General features: G+C 36.6%; 1 protein-coding gene across 1 annotated transcript in view; it reads left to right on the forward strand.

Annotated features, from left to right (window-relative positions):
• Positions 1 to 18,684, forward strand: part of TMEM244 (transmembrane protein 244) — a 30,554-nt gene extending 11,870 nt beyond the window's left edge. Inside the window, 5 exon segments of the mRNA XM_057311053.1 lie at positions 9,834 to 9,919; positions 11,449 to 11,522; positions 15,009 to 15,035; positions 15,038 to 15,130; positions 18,609 to 18,684. Coding sequence (XP_057167036.1) covers positions 9,834 to 9,919; positions 11,449 to 11,522; positions 15,009 to 15,035; positions 15,038 to 15,130; positions 18,609 to 18,625 — 297 coding nt within the window. The 3' untranslated portion in view covers positions 18,626 to 18,684.
• The last annotated feature ends 622 nt before the right edge of the window (positions 18,685 to 19,306 follow it).

The following is a 19,306-nucleotide window of genomic DNA, read 5'->3' on the forward strand; positions in this document are numbered from 1 at the left end:
AGCCAATTTCGTAACCACGAAACCAGCCCTACAGGAGGTATTACGGGGGGTTCTATAAAAGTAAAAAGGCCCCAAGAGTGATACAAAACAGAAAGTCACAGCCAATACAAACAAAGACTTTACTGACAACATGGCAGAATTAAAAGCATATCTCTCAGTACTCAGCCTGAACATTAATGGTTTGAATTCTGGTTTCAAACGCCACAGGGTTGCAGATTGGATAAAAAGAAATGACCCATCCATTTGCTGTCTTCAAGAGACTCATTTCGAACCCAAAGATGCATTCAGACTGAGAGTAAGGGGATGGAGTACCATCTTTCACGCAAATGGACCTCAAAAGAAAGCTGGGGTAGCAATTCTCATATCAGATAAATTGGATTTTAAACTACAGACTATAGTTAGAGATGCAGAAGGGCACTATATTATTCTTAAAGGAAGTATTCAACAAGTGGATATGACAATTATAAATATATATGCCCCCAACAGGGGAGCAGCAAGATACACAAGCCAACTCTTAACCAGAATAAAGAGACATATAGATAAAAATACATTAATAGTAGGGGACCTCAACACTCCACTCTCAGAAATAGACAGAACACCCTGGCAAAAACTAAGCAAAGAATCAAAGGCTTTGAATGCCACACTCGACGAGTTGGACCTCTTAGATATATATAGAACACTACACCCCAGAACCAAAGAATACTCATTCTATTCTAATGCCCATGGAACATTTTCAAGAATAGACCATGTTCTGGGACACAAAACAGGTCTCAGCCGATACCAAAAGATTGAAATTATCCCCTGCATATTCTCAGACCACAACGCTCTGAAATTGGAACTCAACCACAAGGAAAAATTTGGAAGAAACTCAAACACTTGGAGACTAAGAACCATCCTGCTCAGGAATGACTCGATAAACCAGGAAATCAAAAATCAAATTAAACAATTTATGGAGACCAATGAGAATGAAAATACAACAGTCCAAAACCTATGGGATACTGCAAAGGCAGTCCTAAGGGGGAAATACATAGCCATCCAAGCCTCACTCAAAAGAATAGAAAAATCTAAAATGCAGTTTTTATATTCTCACCTCAAGAAGCTGGAACAGCAACAGAGGGACAGGCCTAATCCACGCACGAGGAAGCAGTTGACCAAAATTAGAGCTGAAATCAATCAAGCAGAAACCAGAAGTACAGTAGAGCAGATCAACAGGACTAGAAGCTGGTTCTTGGAGAGAATCAATAAAATTGACAGACCACTGGCAAGACTTATCCAAAAGAAAAGAGAAAGGACCCAGATTATTAAAATTATGAATGAAAAAGGAGAGGTCACGACGAACACCACTGAAATTGGAAGGATTATTAGAAATTTTTATCAACAGCTATATGCCAATAAACTAAGCAATCTGGAAGAGATGGAATCCTTCCTGGAAACCTATAAACTACCAAGATTGAAAAAGGAAGAAATTGATTTCTTAAACAGGCCAATTAATTATGAAGAAATTGAGTCAGTGATAAACAACCTTCCAAATAACAAAACTCCAGGCCCGGATGGTTTTCCTGGGGAATTCTACCAAACATTCAAAGAGGAAATAATACCTATTCTCCTAAAGCTATTTCAAAAAATAGAAACAGAAGGAAAGCTACCAAACTCATTCTATGAGGCCAATATTACCTTGATCCCCAAACCAGGCAAAGACCCCCTCAAAAAGGAGAATTACAGACCGATTTCCCTAATGAATATGGACGCCAAAATCCTCAACAAGATACTTGCTAATAGAATCCAACAGTTCATTAAAAGGATTATCCACCACGATCAAGTGGGATTCATACCTGGGATGCAAGCGTGGTTCAATATTCGCAAATCAATCAGCGTGATACATCATATCAACAAGAAAAGACTCAAGAACCATATGATCCTCTCAATCGATGCCGAAAAAGCATTTGACAAAATACAGCATCCTTTCCTGATTAAAACCCTTCAGAGTGTAGGAATAGAAGGTACATTTCTCAATCTCATAAAAGCCATCTATGAAAAGCCTACTGCAAATATTATTCTCAATGGGGAAAAGCTGGAAGCCTTTCCCTTAAGATCAGGAACACGACAAGGATGCCCACTCTCGCCACTATTATTCAACATAGTACTAGAAGTCCTTGCAACAGCAATCAGACAACAAAAAGGGATCAAAGGTATTCAAATCGGCAAAGAAGAAGTCAAAATGTCTCTCTTCGCAGACGACATGATACTCTATATGGAAAACCCAAAAGAAGCCACTCCCAAACTATTAGAAGTTATAGAGCAATTCAGTAACGTGGCGGGATACAAAATCAATGCTCAGAAATCAGTTGCATTTCTGTACACGAATAACGAGAACGAAGAAAGAGAAATCAGGGAATCCATCCCATTTACAATAGCACCAAAAACCATACGTTACCTTGGAATTAACTTAACCAGAGACGTAAAGGACCTTTATTCTAGAAACTATAAATCACTCTTAAAAGACATTGAGGAAGACATAAAAAGATGGAAAGATATTCCATGCTCATGGATCGGAAGAATTAACATAGTTAAAATGTCCATGCTACCCAGAGCAATCTACACTTTCAATGCTATCCCGATCAAAATACCGAGAACGTTTTTCAAAGAACTGGAACAAATAGTCCTTAAATTTGTATGGAACCAGAAAAGACCCCGAATCTCCAAGGAACTGTTGAAAAGGAAAAACAAAGCTGGGGGTATCACAATGCCGGACTTCGAGCTGTACTACAAAGCTGTGATCACAAAGACAGCATGGTACTGGCACAAAAACAGACACATAGACCAATGGAACAGAATAGAGAGCCCAGAAATGGACCCTCAGCTCTTTGGGCAACTAATATTTGATAAAGCAGGAAAAAACATCTGGTGGGAAAAAGACAGTCTCTTCAATAAATGGTGCTGGGAAAATTGGACAGCTACATGCAAAAGAATGAAACTTGACCACTATCTCACACCATACACAAAAATAAACTCCAAATGGATGAAAGACCTCGATGTGAGACAGGAATCCATCAAAATTCTAGAGGAGAACATAGGCAGCAACCTCTACGACATCAGCCAAAGCAACCTTTTTCATGACACATCCCCAAAGGCAAGAGAAACAAAAGATAAAATGAATTTATGGGACTTCATCAAGATTAAAAGTTTCTGCACATCCAAGGAAACAGTCAGAAAAACTAAGAGGCAGCCCACGGAATGGGAGAATATATTTGCAAATGACACTACAGATAAAGGACTGGTATCCAAGATCTACAAAGAACTTCTCAAACTCAATACACGAGAAACAAATAAACAAATCAAAAAATGGGCAGAAGATATGAACAGACACTTTTCCAATGAAGACATACAAATGGCTAACAGACACATGAAAAAATGTTCAAAATCATTAGCCATCAAGGAAATTCAAATCAAAACCACACTGAGATACCACCTTACGCCAGTTAGAATGGCAAAAATAGACAAGGCAAGAAACAACAATTGTTGGAGAGGATGTGGAGAAAGGGGATCCCTCCTACATTGTTGGTGGGAATGCAAGTTGGTACAGCCACTCTGGAAAACCGTGTGGAGGTCCCTTAAAAAGTTAAAAATTGAGCTACCCTATGATCCAGCCATTGCGCTACTGGGTGTTTACCCCAAAGATACAGACGTAGTGAAGAGAAGGGCCATATGCACCCCAATGTTCATAGCAGCAATGTCCACAATAGCTAAATCGTGGAAGGAGCCGAGATGCCCTGCAACAGATGACTGGATTAAGAAGTTGTGGTCCATATATACAATGGAATATTACTCAGCAATCAGAAAGAATGAGTTCTCAACATTTGCTACAACATGGACGGCACTGGAGGAGATAATGCTTAGTGAAATAAGTCAAGCAGAGAAAGACAACTATCATATGATTTCTCTCATCTATGGAACATAAGAACTAGAATGATCAGTAGGGGAAGAAAGGGATAAAGGAAGGGGGGGTAATCAGAAGGGGGAATGAAACATGAAAGACTATGGACTATGAGAAACAAACTGAGGGCTACAGAGGGGAGGGGGGTGGGGGAATGGGATAGACCGGTGATGGGTAGTAAGGAGGGCACATATTGCATGGTGCACTGGGTGTTATACACAACTAATGAATCATCGAGCCTTACATCGAAAACCGGGGATGTACTGTATGGTGACTAACATAATATAATAAAAAATCATTATTAATTAAAAAAAAAAAAAAAAAAAAAAAAAAAAAAAAAAAAAAGAAACCAAAAGTCGACACTTAACTGACTGAGCCACCCAAGGGCGCCAAGCTTTTCCTTTTTTGAATTAAGCCCAGAGTTAGAAGGAGGAGGAGGGACAGTAAAGTCTCTTCCAGACCAAGAAGGCACTTTGAGACCGACAAACGAAGCACGCCACTCTATACCATTTACACAGAGTTTTATTCAGGGTAACTCAGTGACCGTGGGGATCAGGGGGATCATGATCCAGATGCTACATTGCTATTCTCCACCAAGTCCAGACTTTAACCCATGGATTTTGTAGAGCAAACGGTAGTTATCTAAAGTGGAGCCATTTGCGCACCAGCGGGGAGATCCCAACAAGCCTTTCCACATTCTGGGCAGAGCATGCATTCACCTCCATGGGGCCTCTGTACACATAGCCCTGAGGGAGGTCATTGTGTGAGCGTGAACAAGATGGAGAGCCAAAGATGGAGTCAGTATTGTCAGCCCTCCTACACCAGTCAAACCAGTTTGGAAACTGGCAGGAGAGTTGAAGGAGTTACGCAGCTGGGGCACTCAGGGTCCACTAAAGCTCTGAAACCTAGGACACACCACCTGCATATAGTAGTTGTGGTTTGGGGGATTCTGAGACCTCAAACTAAAAGAATTTTATTCTTTTTTAGTAGGTGTAGTCCCTCCTTAATTTCAATGCATTAAAAAATTGCTTTGTGTTTAGGGCAGTGGAAGGAGAGCTGGCCTCACAATATTTTGCATCAAAAAGATGACAGTGTAAAGACGACTTATAGCAGACAGTGTTTTTGAAAGCAACTTATAAAGTATTTACCATATCCTAAATTTGCACATTTTTCAGACTTGTGTATGTATAGTCTACTCTCAAAATAGTTTTGTTATTATGCACAAATAAAACAACATGGGAGCTTTTTAATAAAGAAATCGCATTTATAATGATCTGCATTTGCATATGATAAATCTCCAATCATTATAACACCCTAAAATATTAATATCATCAAATATCCAGTCAAGTTCAAATAGCCAAATGTCATATATGTCAAATTTTTTTTACACTTTACTTGCTTCAGGACTCAAATATGTTTTTTGAAGGAGTAATAAAAATCTTGGCAGTTGCTAAATATCTAGACTTCTATAAACTCTGATTCTTATATATTGGTTTTTCCTAAAGTACAATAATAATTGAATCATAATAAAGTTATCAATTCAGTCATTTGGGTAACATTATCTTTCCTTTGGTAATTGAATACACTTTTTTTTTTCCTGTCTCTGCCACTAAATAAAGGTATGACCTTGGGCCCTTCACTGAACCTAGTCAAGAATCAGTTTCCATCCTTTTAAAAAGAAAGTGTTGAACTAGAATTGACTATTCAACATTCTTTTATCGAGAGCCTAGCAGGTGGGAGGCCGGACGGTACACAGCAAAGAAGAGCTTTGACAATCAGCAGCTCTGGACTGGAGCCCTGTCACATACAGGCCACTTGAGCTGAGCTAAGTTTAACCCCTCTTACCTCAGTTTCCAAATCTGTGAAATGCAGAGAATAGTTACCCATACCCAGAAAGTTTTTCATGTGTGCACATAATGGTGGGTATGGGGAAGGGTGGAAAGATTGAGAAATTATGGTTATAATGCTTGATAGATAGTAATCCAACAATAAATAGTAAATAGAGTTAGACTATCAACCATTTGGGACAGAGTTGAGGGGATGAGGCCAGAAGGAAAAGCAATGGCCATGGTTAGAACTGTCTTGTCTAATAAAGTGGCCGTTAGCCACACAATGCTACTGAGCACTTGAAAGGTGGCTGGTCCAAATTGAGATGTATTGTAAGTAAGTACTCTGGGTTTCTAAGATGTAGTATGAACAAAAACCATAAAATATCTCATTAATAATTTTTCATCTTGTGTAAGCATTGAAATTACAATATGTTGGATATCCTGGACTAAATAAAATATGTTATTAAAACAGCACTCCATACACTCCCCAACCAGAGCGCTCTATGTATTGTAGCTATTTGTTTACTCATCATTCTTGCCTTTAGATCAGTGGTCCTCAGAGTGTGGTTATAGAAACAGAAGACCCAGCATCCCCCAGGAACTTGTCAGAAACACAAATTTCTGGGTCTCACCTCAGACCCACTGAATCAGAGACTCTGGGACTGGGGGCCCAGAAATCTGTGTTTTAACAGGCCTTCAAGGTGAGTCTGATACTTGTACATTTGAGAAACACTGCTAGACTGAGTTTTTATGCTTGGGACCACATCCAATTCACTCTGCATTGCCACTCAGCCCAGTGACTATTTGTCAAATGAAAAAATGGATGAATGAATCCTGATGACTGTAGGGCCATCGGAGGATATCCAGCAGAAGAATGTCTCGGTCTGATTACCTTTTAGAAAGTAACTTTTGTAAGCTGTGAAGAGTATAGATTATAGGAGGAAGTTACTAGAAGCAACTGAATTTGCTTATAGGAAAAGAATTATTTGAAAATCTAAATATATTATTTGGGTGGAAAAGAAGGTAATTATTTTCAAAAAGTATGCTTTGTTTTTCAAAATATTTCATTTAAAATAATTTTAAAATGTGTAATTCTATTTATATATAGTGTTTTGTAAATTTGGGGGGAAAGTAGACATACCCATATGTAAAATTTCTCAATAAATATGTTCTCCCACAAATTATGATTTCATTTTTTAAAAAATAACTCCAAATGTCTTACACATATTAGTATTTATGTGTTTTCTAAGGATGTATCACAATTCTCTGTTTTGATTATAAAAATAAAATTTTATAGCAAGTGACTATATTTAAAAATTATTTAAATTTTGATATTAACATAGAAACAAAAATAGTTTCATGTTTGTATATTAGTATAGAGACTACATCTCATTTATCTTATTTTGGATTGAATTGAAATAAAGCAATCATCTAGAAATATTTCAACTAGAGCTTATTAATGCTCAAATTAAAAGAAAAGCAAATTGTTATTATTTTTTTTTAAAGATTTTATTTATTTATTCGACAGAGATAGAGACAGCCAGCGAGAGAGGGAACACAGCAGGGGGAGTGGGAGAGGAAGAAGCAGGCTCAGAGCGGAGGAGCCTGATGTGGGGCTCAATCCCATAACGCCAGGATCACGTCCTGAGCCGAAGGCAGACGCTTAACCGCTGTGCCACCCAGGCGCCCCGAAAAACAGATTGTTATTAACATATAGATTAAGAGTAAAGCAATCCCAAAGACTCATGACCCTTAAGAAAATGTTGAGGCTGCAGAAGCACCAATGTTGTTCCCTATCACATACCCAGCTTCCATCAGCAGATTCTTATCCCCACAGTTGGGAAGAAATTCAACCAACTTAAATGTGGGCACAGTAGTTGGACCTTCAACTCAGCTAAAACTTTCACATGTTCTCTTGACCTCTAAATAATCTTCTCTACAAATCACTATTTACATAGTGATTCTACCACATATTGGAAGACACTGTGAGTTGCCTACCTTTTAGCAGACCCCACACCGCTTTTTCCTTCCTTGCTAGTAATTGCTAATAATTTTTATTTTATTACAGCAGTAGGTGCTGAGCCCTGGGAGCAAAGTCCCAATTTTCTAAACTCATCATTAGACCCTTTTACTCTTTGTCAGCAATTATTAAGGAAGTGAGCACATGACCTCAATTTGTGGTCAATAAGACATAATGGGATATCTGATGGGGGTTTCTAGGAAAGGTTTTTATTCTCTAGTAAAAGAAAGAGAGCTGTGAGAAGGTTTCATCCTTTTACTTATTCCCTTAAAAAGGATTGTGTCAGCCATCATGAATGACAAGACTATGCAGGTCTTAAAGAAAGATGGAGGTATTAAGGTTACAAACTCACAGCTAGTAGTATGTCCTAGATATCGAATGCACAGGATAGAGAAAATAGACAACAGTTTTGTATTATAAGCATCAAATTTGCTAACAGACTAAATCTTAATTGTTCCAACCACAAAAAAGAAATGATAATTATTAGACAGGATGAAGTGTTAACTATCACTACAATGGCACTCATATTACAGTATATAACTGTAACAAATCACCATGTTGTATACTTAAATTTACACAGTATTAATCATCAAATATATTTCAACTAAAAATAATAAAATAAAACAAATGAATAAATAAATGAATGAGGCTAAGAAGAGACTAAAGGTCATGAGGGAGGGGAGATTGGGCAACCAGGAGTTGGAGATACTGAAGGGCAAAAGGGGAATGAGAATAATGGGCAGAGAGAGAAGAGACTTCGTAAAGGGGAGTCTACAGGCAAAGAGTAGGAGGGGCTAGGGACGGCATGGCTGTGGGCAGGGTGGGGGGCTGGGATCCTGAAGGTGCTAGAACCCTTTAGTCCTGATTCCCTCTGGTTCTCTTAGGCCAGACAATCCACCCATTTTTACATAGTTGAAAGAAGTAAGTTCTTGGTAAGTCTATAAACTTGGTCCATTCAGCCAAATGGTTGTGGTGTGCTCTGTGCTCTCTTCTCTTCTTGCGTTTAGTGGAGGGCTCCTCTGTACCCAGGCCAATTAAAAGATTTGGTAAATTTGGTAAAATGGTCATTCAGAGAAAATGAATAATGCTAAAGTGTTAAAGTGTTGACCAAACAAGAAGACTTTTAAAAAGATAAAAAGGGAAAAGAATAAACTGGAAAATTTCTATGTGAAATGCTGACATTTTTATTACATTCATAAGAATATATTTCGAGAGATTAATAGTGAGGTTCAGACATTTTCAATTGTTTATTGGCTTTTTAAATGTTTATTCATGTGAACAGCCTATTTATATACTTTGTCCATTTTTCTCTTGGTTTGTTTGTCTTTTTTTATCTGTATGTGTTTATGCATTGTGGATATCAATCCTTTGCTCATAATATATATTGCAAATATTTTCTCCCATTTTACTTCTTGGCATTTAAGCCTTTAATCCATTTTGAGTTTATTTTGGTGTCTGGTAGAAGACTGGAATCTAATGGGATTTTTCTGTCTAGAAGTTAGACAATTTTCACAACACTGTTTGTTGAGCAATCCATCTGGTCCCCATTAATCTGCAATGCCTCCTTCAAAAATCTCATATGTGGCAGAGGCCGTTTTAGGACTGTCTATTGTGTTGTAGTCAATTGCTCTGTAAATTCTTGCACACAGGTTTAATTATTACTGTGTTATGTACTTTTTGTTCACACTTTTCAAAATTTCTCAGCTCTTCTATTTTGACTATTAAGATAGCTGCAATTTAAAATCACGTTGTCAAATTAAACTGTAAATGTTAGCATGTAGGAAGTGTGTGGTAGGAGATGGAAGGTAAGTGATACGGATTTTTGTACGGCATTAATCCTTGGTACAAATGTGGACCATGCCAGCCTTTCCAGTCAGAAAAACTTCCATTGTGGACTTTGAAGTTCTTCCCACTCTGTGGGTCTCCAAGCAAAACAAAGCTAGCCAACACTATCGAGGGGTCATCCATCGTCTTTTGTTTGTCAGACTCATTACCAACAACCATGTGAAAAAACCCAGGCTCTTGGAGCTCACGCCTGTGTTCTCTGCAGCTTGTTTTGCAGAATCTTCTTATATGTGTCATCCTCTTCTGCACCGTGTACTATGCAGTTCTGGGCATGTGCTGCCTGATGCTCAAGTAAGTTGCCTTCAAACAGAATTAAAGAGCTAAGAGTGAATGTGAAAGGAGTTTATATTTGATACTTGACATGGAACAGAAGATGCAATGTTTAAAAAATGGTATATTTCTTACCTTTTTAAAGGAAAGAGAGCAAATGTGCCATCTTTGAAAATGATCAAAGCAAAAATCATGAAATGATGTGGATAGATAGGACCAGACAGGATCGTTCTCTTACTTCTTTGGAAGATGGTGATGGAAAGAAAATGAAGCTCTTACTCCCTGGGCTGGTATTGAAGCAGAGCAGATTTGAATTCGAAGGGAATTTAGAGATAATCCATATCAAATTTAAATATTTTCTGGTATGTACTAGAAATATCTCTGGGACCCAAGTCAGGAGACCTAACTTCTGGCCCAGATTTTTACTAACCTTATGGAAACATCTTAACTAAGCCATAGAGCTTTTCTTAATTGTCTTCATTTGTCAAATGGAAGTAATTGATCAAAAGAGGGTTATTATGAGGACAAAGTAAAATGTGTATTTTCAGTAATATTTCTATGCAAGTGTGAGCCATTTTTTTTTCCAGGTAATTTTTTTGTCTTGCTATGGTTTAATTTTGGCCTCTACAAATTTAGGTTGCCAATACATTGATTGCCTTGAAATATTTTTATGTAGATTTACAAATAATTTCCAAGAAGTCGAGTGTTTATATAACTTAATTTTATTGTGCAAGTAAGGAGTTAGGACCCTTTGATTTCAGTATCCAAATGAGTAACCAAAAATAATTACAGCAACTTCTGCAATGGGAATAATGTTATTCAGCACGCTTGCAGGCAAGCCCACTGAGGCAGCATTTGCTGCTCACACACAGTCTCAGCTGTTTCTGGGACTGGAGATGGCGAGGCCATGCCTGGAGCAGGGAAGAGTGAAGAATCGTCAGGGCTCTCTGAGCCTGATTTCAGGGATTTGTAGTTCATGGGAGTCAGAGGAGAGGGATTTGAAGTTCTTGGGCCTTACAGCTCCAGGAGGCAGCTAACGGGTTGACCAGCTGTTCACAACTACAAACAGGCGCCGTAGAAGGTGTGTATTTATAGACTCAGATTTTACAACAGGAAAAGAGCTCAGAGATTAACCTTTTCAATTTACAGAAAAGACACCGAAGTTCAGCTCCAAATGGAACTGACTTGCCCAAATTCACAGTGTCACAATCCATCCGGTTTAGAACCTTGGTCTGGTTTATTTCCACGCCTATGCGCTTGCCACAGAATTAGGTTACGTTCTCTTCTCATGTTCGATGGAAAGGACTTTCAGGATGACAGCTAAGGGCTAAAACACAACAAAGTCCGCTAGGGGAACTTCACTGGACAAATTAGAAAATGTGGTGGAAAAGATTATTTGGCTGCCATACAAGTCAGCGAGCTTCTAAAGGCGCCACAATGTGGGTAAAGCGAATGACTTATCGCGGGAAGAGGGATGTTCAAAGCCTTGATGTGCGAAGTTTTGAACCGCCTCCCCCGTAGTAAACTATTTTCATTTGCAACATCTTCAGGGTGTATGAGTTGGATGTCCTGGCACCATTTGATTTCAAAACAAACCCCTCACGGCTCAACACAAATTATAAAGGTAATTGGTTTTAATTTCCAATCTTTGTTAATGAGCGAGTTAAATGCCTCAAAAAACAAAATAGTTTTTGTTTTAGAAAAATTTATAACATATCAGGACTTCCTCTCAGCCATCTGTATTTTATATGTGACTTCAAAAATTAATGTGGAAGAATGCCACCCAAAATTTTGAAGTGGCTATTCCTGAAAGACGGAATAGGATGGAATAGTGAAATAATCGAATAGAATTATTAGAGGAATTTTTATTTGGTGATCTTGTAGGTCAAGTTTTTGCACATTAAATATTTTTCAAAGAAGAGGAAGAAGACTGATTTAATATATTGATGTAGAGAAATGCTCATGAGCTATGGCATGGAAAATAAAGACGACAATAGTGTTTGTGTAGTGTAATTATTCATTTTTGTAGAACAGAGTAAAATACATGGTGTCAGTGGTAAGAAATCTGGAGAATTATGCAACAAACTGTTATCTCCCAGCTGGAATGACAGAGAACTTTCATTTTCTGCTTTGTACATTTCTGCTTAGTTTGATTTTTCTTTCAAAATAGGGGGAAAAAAATGTTCCAAAGGAAAGTAATATAGAGAGTATACTAAGAAAAAATTTATCTCTTTTAAATTCATAATTTTGGTTGAAAAAATAATTATTAATTAGTACCTACTACATTCATAAGCCTTATGTATATTAATAATAATAGCCACTTGTATTGGATATATGTCAAACATACTTGTTTTGGGGGGATTCATGGTGAGTTCATCCCATCTTTCGAAAAATGAGATTTTAATGTTATTTCCATTATAAAACAATACATATAAATTAATGAAAACTTATAAAATACCTACAAGTAGAGAGGAGAAAAAGAAGAAATTCGATCACAAACTTACTTTCTAAACATAATTATTCTTAATAGTCTGTTAAATTTCTTCCTACTCTTTTTTTTTAATGAATTGTGGAATTTTTTAACACTACAATTCTTTGGAAAACCACTGGACTTTTTTTTTTTGGAACAAATACACAAATATACAACAATTGCCTGAAGCCAAAGAAACCAGATTTTTGAATATGACTTGTACAGGAAACTTGGTCAGTTAAAATTACTGAATTCAAATTAAAAAGCTTTAGAACAACCTTGTCAAATGGGTAACCTTCTTTGGTGCTATTATCGATTCAATTTTGGATAGACAAAGACTACATTAGGAAAAAGAGACTTTCATTCTAATGAGACACAAGAGGTCTAACATTCTATCTTCACTTTCTCTTTATGTGCTTTCCTACTGAAGATAGAATTAACTTATTTTCTATCAAAACTGTCCACAATTAATAAAGAAATAGTCACAGTAAAGAGTTAAGTAAAGGCTGTATGTGTGGTTTTGGGGAGGGGATTTAAAACTCAACTGTTACTATTTAATTCTTGCCTTTGGGTCAGTCAGTGAAAGATAGGAATGACACAGCTTATTGGAAAGGTTGTGTTTTTACATAGTGGAGATTAGTGAAGATCCCCAGGATGCCTGGAACAGTTTATATCATTCTCTCCTCTCACAAAACACTAACATTTGTACGAAGATATCAATAAAACCTTAGCCTATTAGATCTTTAATTTTGGGCTTGAGGAGATAACTGCCATAACTCTTCAAAGTTGTTACTTTGAGAATTTAGACTTTAATCTCAGAGATAAAGTGTAAGAGTAATCTCAGAGCCTTGGGCATGTAGTTAGGGTCAAATTTCTTGTCTGTTTCAATGATTTTTGTCACCCAGGAGAGTAGGTTTAGCAAGGACACTGGAATGTTTAAGTCTAGTTAAAACATTTTGATTACTAATATCTTTCCTTTGCATAGCAGAAAATAGGTTACAAATTGCTTTCATTTTAAATTAAAATCCTCCTAACAATTTCTTGAGGTTGATAAGATAGCACTCCATTTCCCAATTATAGAGAAAAAAACAAGACTGACCCAGAGGTTAAAATTGTACTCAAGGTTTTATAACTCCTAAGCTCTAAGGCAAGACTATAACACTGGTATCCTGACTTTAAATTTTGTACTACTTCTTTTAAATCATGCTTTCTTTCATATTATAAACAAAGCATAAGCCTTTTTTATCAATATATGCAAATACAGCTTGTTCAAGACTAAAAATCAATGTCTCCAAGCAGCTGCAAGTTAACCTATAAAATCTGTCAATGCTGATAAAAGAGGCATCTCTATTTCCCTATAATAATCTAGAAGCTCTGGGAGCCACTGATAGAGGTAGAAGTGGAAATGTGGGAAGAGGTGGTATCAGTATGATACAGTAATGAAGTTCCTTCCACAGCCTCGATTTTAGGGAACGGGACATGCTGAACTGAACTTTGTTCCCGTATGATAAAAAAGGAGTTGGTATGAATTCTCCCTTCAACTTTTCGAAACCTGATAAGTGAAATTAAATCAAATTGAGGAGTGAGTGTAAGGCCTTTCAAAAGGATGGCACTTGGGACTTGCTCACTTGGTTAGTGCCTTGCTCAGCATGAAACAATCCCTGGCTTGCTAGTGAATAAATTACTTCTGCACAATATGATATAATGTGATTATTTTACCTTTTGCTTTGAAAAATGGAAAGTTTGCCTGTCTAGATTCATTGATTCCTGAATTATAAGAACATAGTAATCATATGTCACGTTTTTGTCAAAGAAAAAAAAAAGAAGAAGGGTAATGTTTACAGAAAGTAATATCATTACAAAAGGACCTTGATGGTATGTCACATTTATTTGTCACATATGTTTGATGGATCTCTCCTTCGAAACCACTATAGTCTTAAACATCCGTATCAAAGACAAGAGGCAAAAAGTTGACCCTTCACACATTCAAGGCTCTTAGAGGTTTGCAGTCCTAACCTATAAATAACCAGCTCTTTATACATGTTTGGGGAGACCCCTCTGAGACAATTGGGGGCATTTAGAAGAGTGCTTCCATCCACACAAATCATTTAGGAGGCTTCCTTTCATCCATGGTTATTGGTTATGTGTCCCAGATGACGATCTGAACATGCCATTTTATTACAAAGACATGAAGGAACTCATTTCCAAGTAAGGCAATAATTAGGAGCAAAGAAATGTTATAACTCATATTTCTTTTGTTCATTTCTGAAAACTCAGAACTGATTTTTCATTAGTTTTTACTACATCTTAAACAGACAGTTGCAATCCAATTACAGATCAGCATGTATTGGTTACATGGTAACTTTTCTTTATTGTATTTTACCTTTAAAATCATAAGGACAAAGAATGTGAAACAAATTATATACTGTTATTTTTCTATAAGTCAAAGGATTATTAAGAGACAGAATATGTTAAAAAGTTCTTAACCAAATTTGAGGACTGTTAAGACATGGGATATTTTGAAAATTCTTAACCAAAATTTCTTCACAGAGTAAGTTGTAATGGTCCTGTTACTAATTGTGTTCCAAAATTCTTAGTTTTTCTAGTTCCAAATAATTATATTCTTCATTCTATTTGCAGTTCTTCTAGTCTCAACACAGGTCACCTACTTTGCGGATTGCTTTTCGCTCTGGTTGTAGAAGAATGGGTCTGGGATTATGCTATTTCAGTAACTATTCTTCATGTTGTCATCACTTCCACTGGTAAGCAAATTAAAATAAAGGAAACAAAGAAAATATATTAAATCTGCGTTTGTACCTAAATTGCTTCTCAAGAGTAAAACGTTGTTATATGTGTATTGTCCTCTGATGGCTTAATCATAAAAACTTATGGTGCTGATTCTCCCCCCACCCCTCATTTTTCCTCCACCACTAAGTTCTTTTATCACTTCCTGGGAGAGGTTTTGAATCTTCTGATTCAAAACTGTACTGAAATTTGATGTTTCCTATTCTCCTCTAATGTTCAGCGTGTCATCAGCTTGTACAGGGTTTGCCTCCATTCAGAATACTTTTCTTCCAAAACCCTTCCTTGAGGCAGAAATTGACCAGACTGGGAACTGGCCCCTGAGGAAACCCACCACGGCAGGCTTGCAAACTTCCCAACAATAGTTATTTTACCAAGAATACTGCATTCTTAAACTAAGGGGTTTTATTTCTACCTGTGATCTCTGGAGTCAACAGAAAATGGATTCAAATTTCAGTCCTACCTTTTTATGAGGTGTGTAGTCTTAAAGGAAATCAAAACATCATTCACATTAGTTGCCTCCTTTATGGAGCAGGGAGATCTAGGGATATTTCAACCAGAATGAGAAATTGTCTGACATAGTGTTTAAGCATATAATAATTACTCAGTAAATGAAAGTTTCATCCATTCCTTCATCCATCCGTTCAAAATTTACTCTTCTATTATTTCTCCCTTCCCATCTTCCATTATTAAAAAAAGATACTAGTCAAAGGATGGGTGGGAATCAACCACAAGTTATAATTCAAAGTTATTAGTATTTATTAGCAACTTAAATTACTCATTTTTTTCTCAGTGCTGTGATCTATTAATGGCTTCATCAGTCTCCAATTTAAGAATTCACAATTTCCAAATGAATTGTTACATCCTAGCATCACTGTTATTAGAGAATGCTAGTATATCAATCTCTTTGTCCCCAGACACACCCTTCCTTAGTAACTTTCAGAACCACTAAACCGCATATTTCAAATTCTCTATTTTACTTTGGGGCTTAAGTTTACATGGAAGACAGCCATGGGATATTTGCAAAAGGGCTCTGGGGCATAGGGTGGCTGAATCTTTAAGGTTGAGATAAGCAATAGGTTCTGGACCCAGAAAAGTTACAAGGTAATTATCTAACACATGACACATAGAAAGTACTTAAGAAATACTGCTGAATAGACATGAGTTCAGAGTGAAGCGGCTCAGAACTCCAGAGAAAGTCAGGTATCGAGGATTCGGGATGGCCTTAGGACCGTCTCTGTTATATAACACTCAAATCAATTCTGTGAGCTGACCCAAGAACCTAACATCTTTTCTAGAAGACGAGTTTCAGGCATCTGATTTAATAAATGACCTCATCAACTATGATCTAAGTACAGCTTTGGGACGACCTGATTTCATGAATGTGAATAAAATTTCTCTTTGTCTTGTGGATATGATCTGACCAAACAGAAGTATTTCTTCATGTGTAAAAAATAACACATATTTTAAAAATGAGTAAACTCTTTTTTTTTCTTTTTCACTTATGTTGGAGTTCCCCCTGACATCACATTGGTGGGCTGCTTTAGGTATATACGCATGATACCTATATATATTATACACATATGTGTATGTATTATGTTCCACATACATATTTATAAATATAGTGGGGCATCAACATATTTTTTATGTGGGTCAGGTGATTGGACTAGAAGACTGCTCAAAGGGTTCATCATTCTAAAATTACATGGAATAAAACACCGGATATATATTTGTGATATATTCTTTTCGTTCTCTTTCAACATGAATGGCATTACTATTTTTACAGTAGCACGATTTCATTTCATTTACTTTTTTCTTCCCACAAATAGAGCAACTGAATTCATCAATTATACATCTAGTAAGAAAACTAGCCAAGTTAAAGTGGACTTTTCTAAAGCTTTTCCTTTGGCTTAAGCTAGGTATTGACTACAAATATTTTTACATTTCCCCCTTTCAGTAAATTTGGCAATGGTTTTTATTTAAGTATGGTCATACTTAATGATGAGAAATGGAAATGCAGCATTTTACCATCTTGTTTTCCCCAAAGTCCAGTTATCTGTTTATAGTATCAGTATTATTTATATTACTCATTAGCTCCCTTCACTACAGGTTAATTTTCCACTTCTCTTACATATCCATTAAGTCTTAGTGTGTACTCTTTTCCAACATTGTTTGGTTCATACAGAAAACACATGTAGAAAGTACTGATATTTTATTTTGCATGACACTTTCAAAAAATGCTATTGCATGGTGCACTGGGTGTTATACGCAACTAATGAATCATCAAACTTTACATCAGAAACCAGGGATGTACTGTATGGTGACTAACATAATATAATAAAAAAAAACATTTAAAAAATGCACATTTTTAGTGAATCAGAAAGAAGATACCTGAAAGACGTGCTATCAGTATAAGTAGAGATGATCTTTTCTCTCTGTGGAAAAAAAACAACTTATCCCTTGGATTTTCTTCACAATCCCACAAAATTTACTAAGCCCTAGGCAATTCAGTTACCTTGGTGACAAGGAGAGTCAGTGTCGGCATACTGGAATGGCCAATAGAATTTGCTAAAATAGTTGGGTCACCATTTCAGTTTTAAGAACTAGGGTTGGATTACGCAGAGAACAGTTGTCAAATGATGTTTGAGGTAACCTTCTTTGATTTTCTTTGAGTTAAAAAATTTAGAGACAAAAGAATAGAGGCTAAGCATCTTGGAAATTCTATCTCCTGGTTTGTACCATATGCGCATCTCTGAGGAAGTTGTGCAGGCCTGCCAAGCCTCTGATCCGCTAAGGGCTCTTCCCTCAGGGACCTTTACCTTTCATGGGAGTCATACTGTTACCGCCATACAAGGAATAACAGATTTATGAAAGCCCTGTTAGGCTGGAGCAATATTTTAAAACAAACAAGAATCATTGGGCCAATGAAATCAGAGCTGAAGGCATTCTCATATAACCAAATTGCTCAGGTAGGTAGACTTCTGTTTTCAAAATCTTTTCTATACTAAAAAATATTTTCCAAGTTCGAGGAGAGCATATCTCCCTTTTATAATTAGAGAGAAAATACCTTATAAAATATTTTTAAATAGCAACAATACAAACAAATGGCAAGTCTGAAGAGCTGAAAGAATTGAGAATTGTAAAATCCTTGGCATGTGCTTTGACTCCATTGCCTTTGAATTTCTGAGTTTTAAGAGCTCCTTACTATTAATTTGACAGAACCACGCATCGATTCCCTGAAGGAAGTTTTGAATTTCAACAATTTATCAGCACAGAATGTATACCTACTGTCTCTTAGCTGAATCTGTAAACTACCCTATTTCAAATGCTATGTCAGTTTCAGGAACATTATTTTAGTCATGACAATTGTTCTTATTCATAATCTCACCAATGAATTATTCATTATTGGTAGTTAACCAAAACTTTCATTACTTACAGGATCCGGCTTAATTTGAATGATATGTGGAGGCTAGGCTTTCTCATACTGTTTGTTCAAAGACAACTTTATCTATCCAGATCTGGGTGAGTTTTAACAGAACAGCTGAATTAATTTGCCTCAGACTTTCTATATTATTATATACATTGTGTCGGAGCTAAATTGTATTTTTTTTGTTCACACCTATATTCAAGGTTGAATTTATTCTAGATACTTTATAACTATAAAAAGAAAAAGAGATGTTAGTGGGAAGCAGAAGAATCCTAGTAAGGTATTCATGAGCAAAATGTTGCCAACTCATAAAATGCAATGTTTACCAAAGTGTGTTCCACAGCACACGAGTTCTGTAATATGTTAATAGTACCACGCAAGGAAAAAAAGTTGCACGTGTAAGTGTATTTGTGGATTCCTGGGTTTATGTAAAACAGACATGTGTTTCAGGACTTCTCAGAATCTTTAACATATTATTGTGAACAGGGCATCTCAAAGCAGTGGTATAGATTACGCACCATTTCTCAGATGTATTTGACCCAGGGACACACTTTAGAAAATGCTGATGTATCACGTGGAAAGTAGAACATAGCAGAGAGTGGAGTTAAAACTCTTACAAATCTCTATAAGCAGAATTAGATTCTATTACTGGCCCACAGTATTTGTTTCTGTGGTAGCATATTTCTTGTATAATTATTGCCTTTTTAAA

The sequence above is a fragment of the Ursus arctos genome, unplaced genomic scaffold (assembly GCF_023065955.2).
Source record: "Ursus arctos isolate Adak ecotype North America unplaced genomic scaffold, UrsArc2.0 scaffold_13, whole genome shotgun sequence".
NCBI lineage: Eukaryota > Metazoa > Chordata > Mammalia > Carnivora > Ursidae > Ursus > Ursus arctos.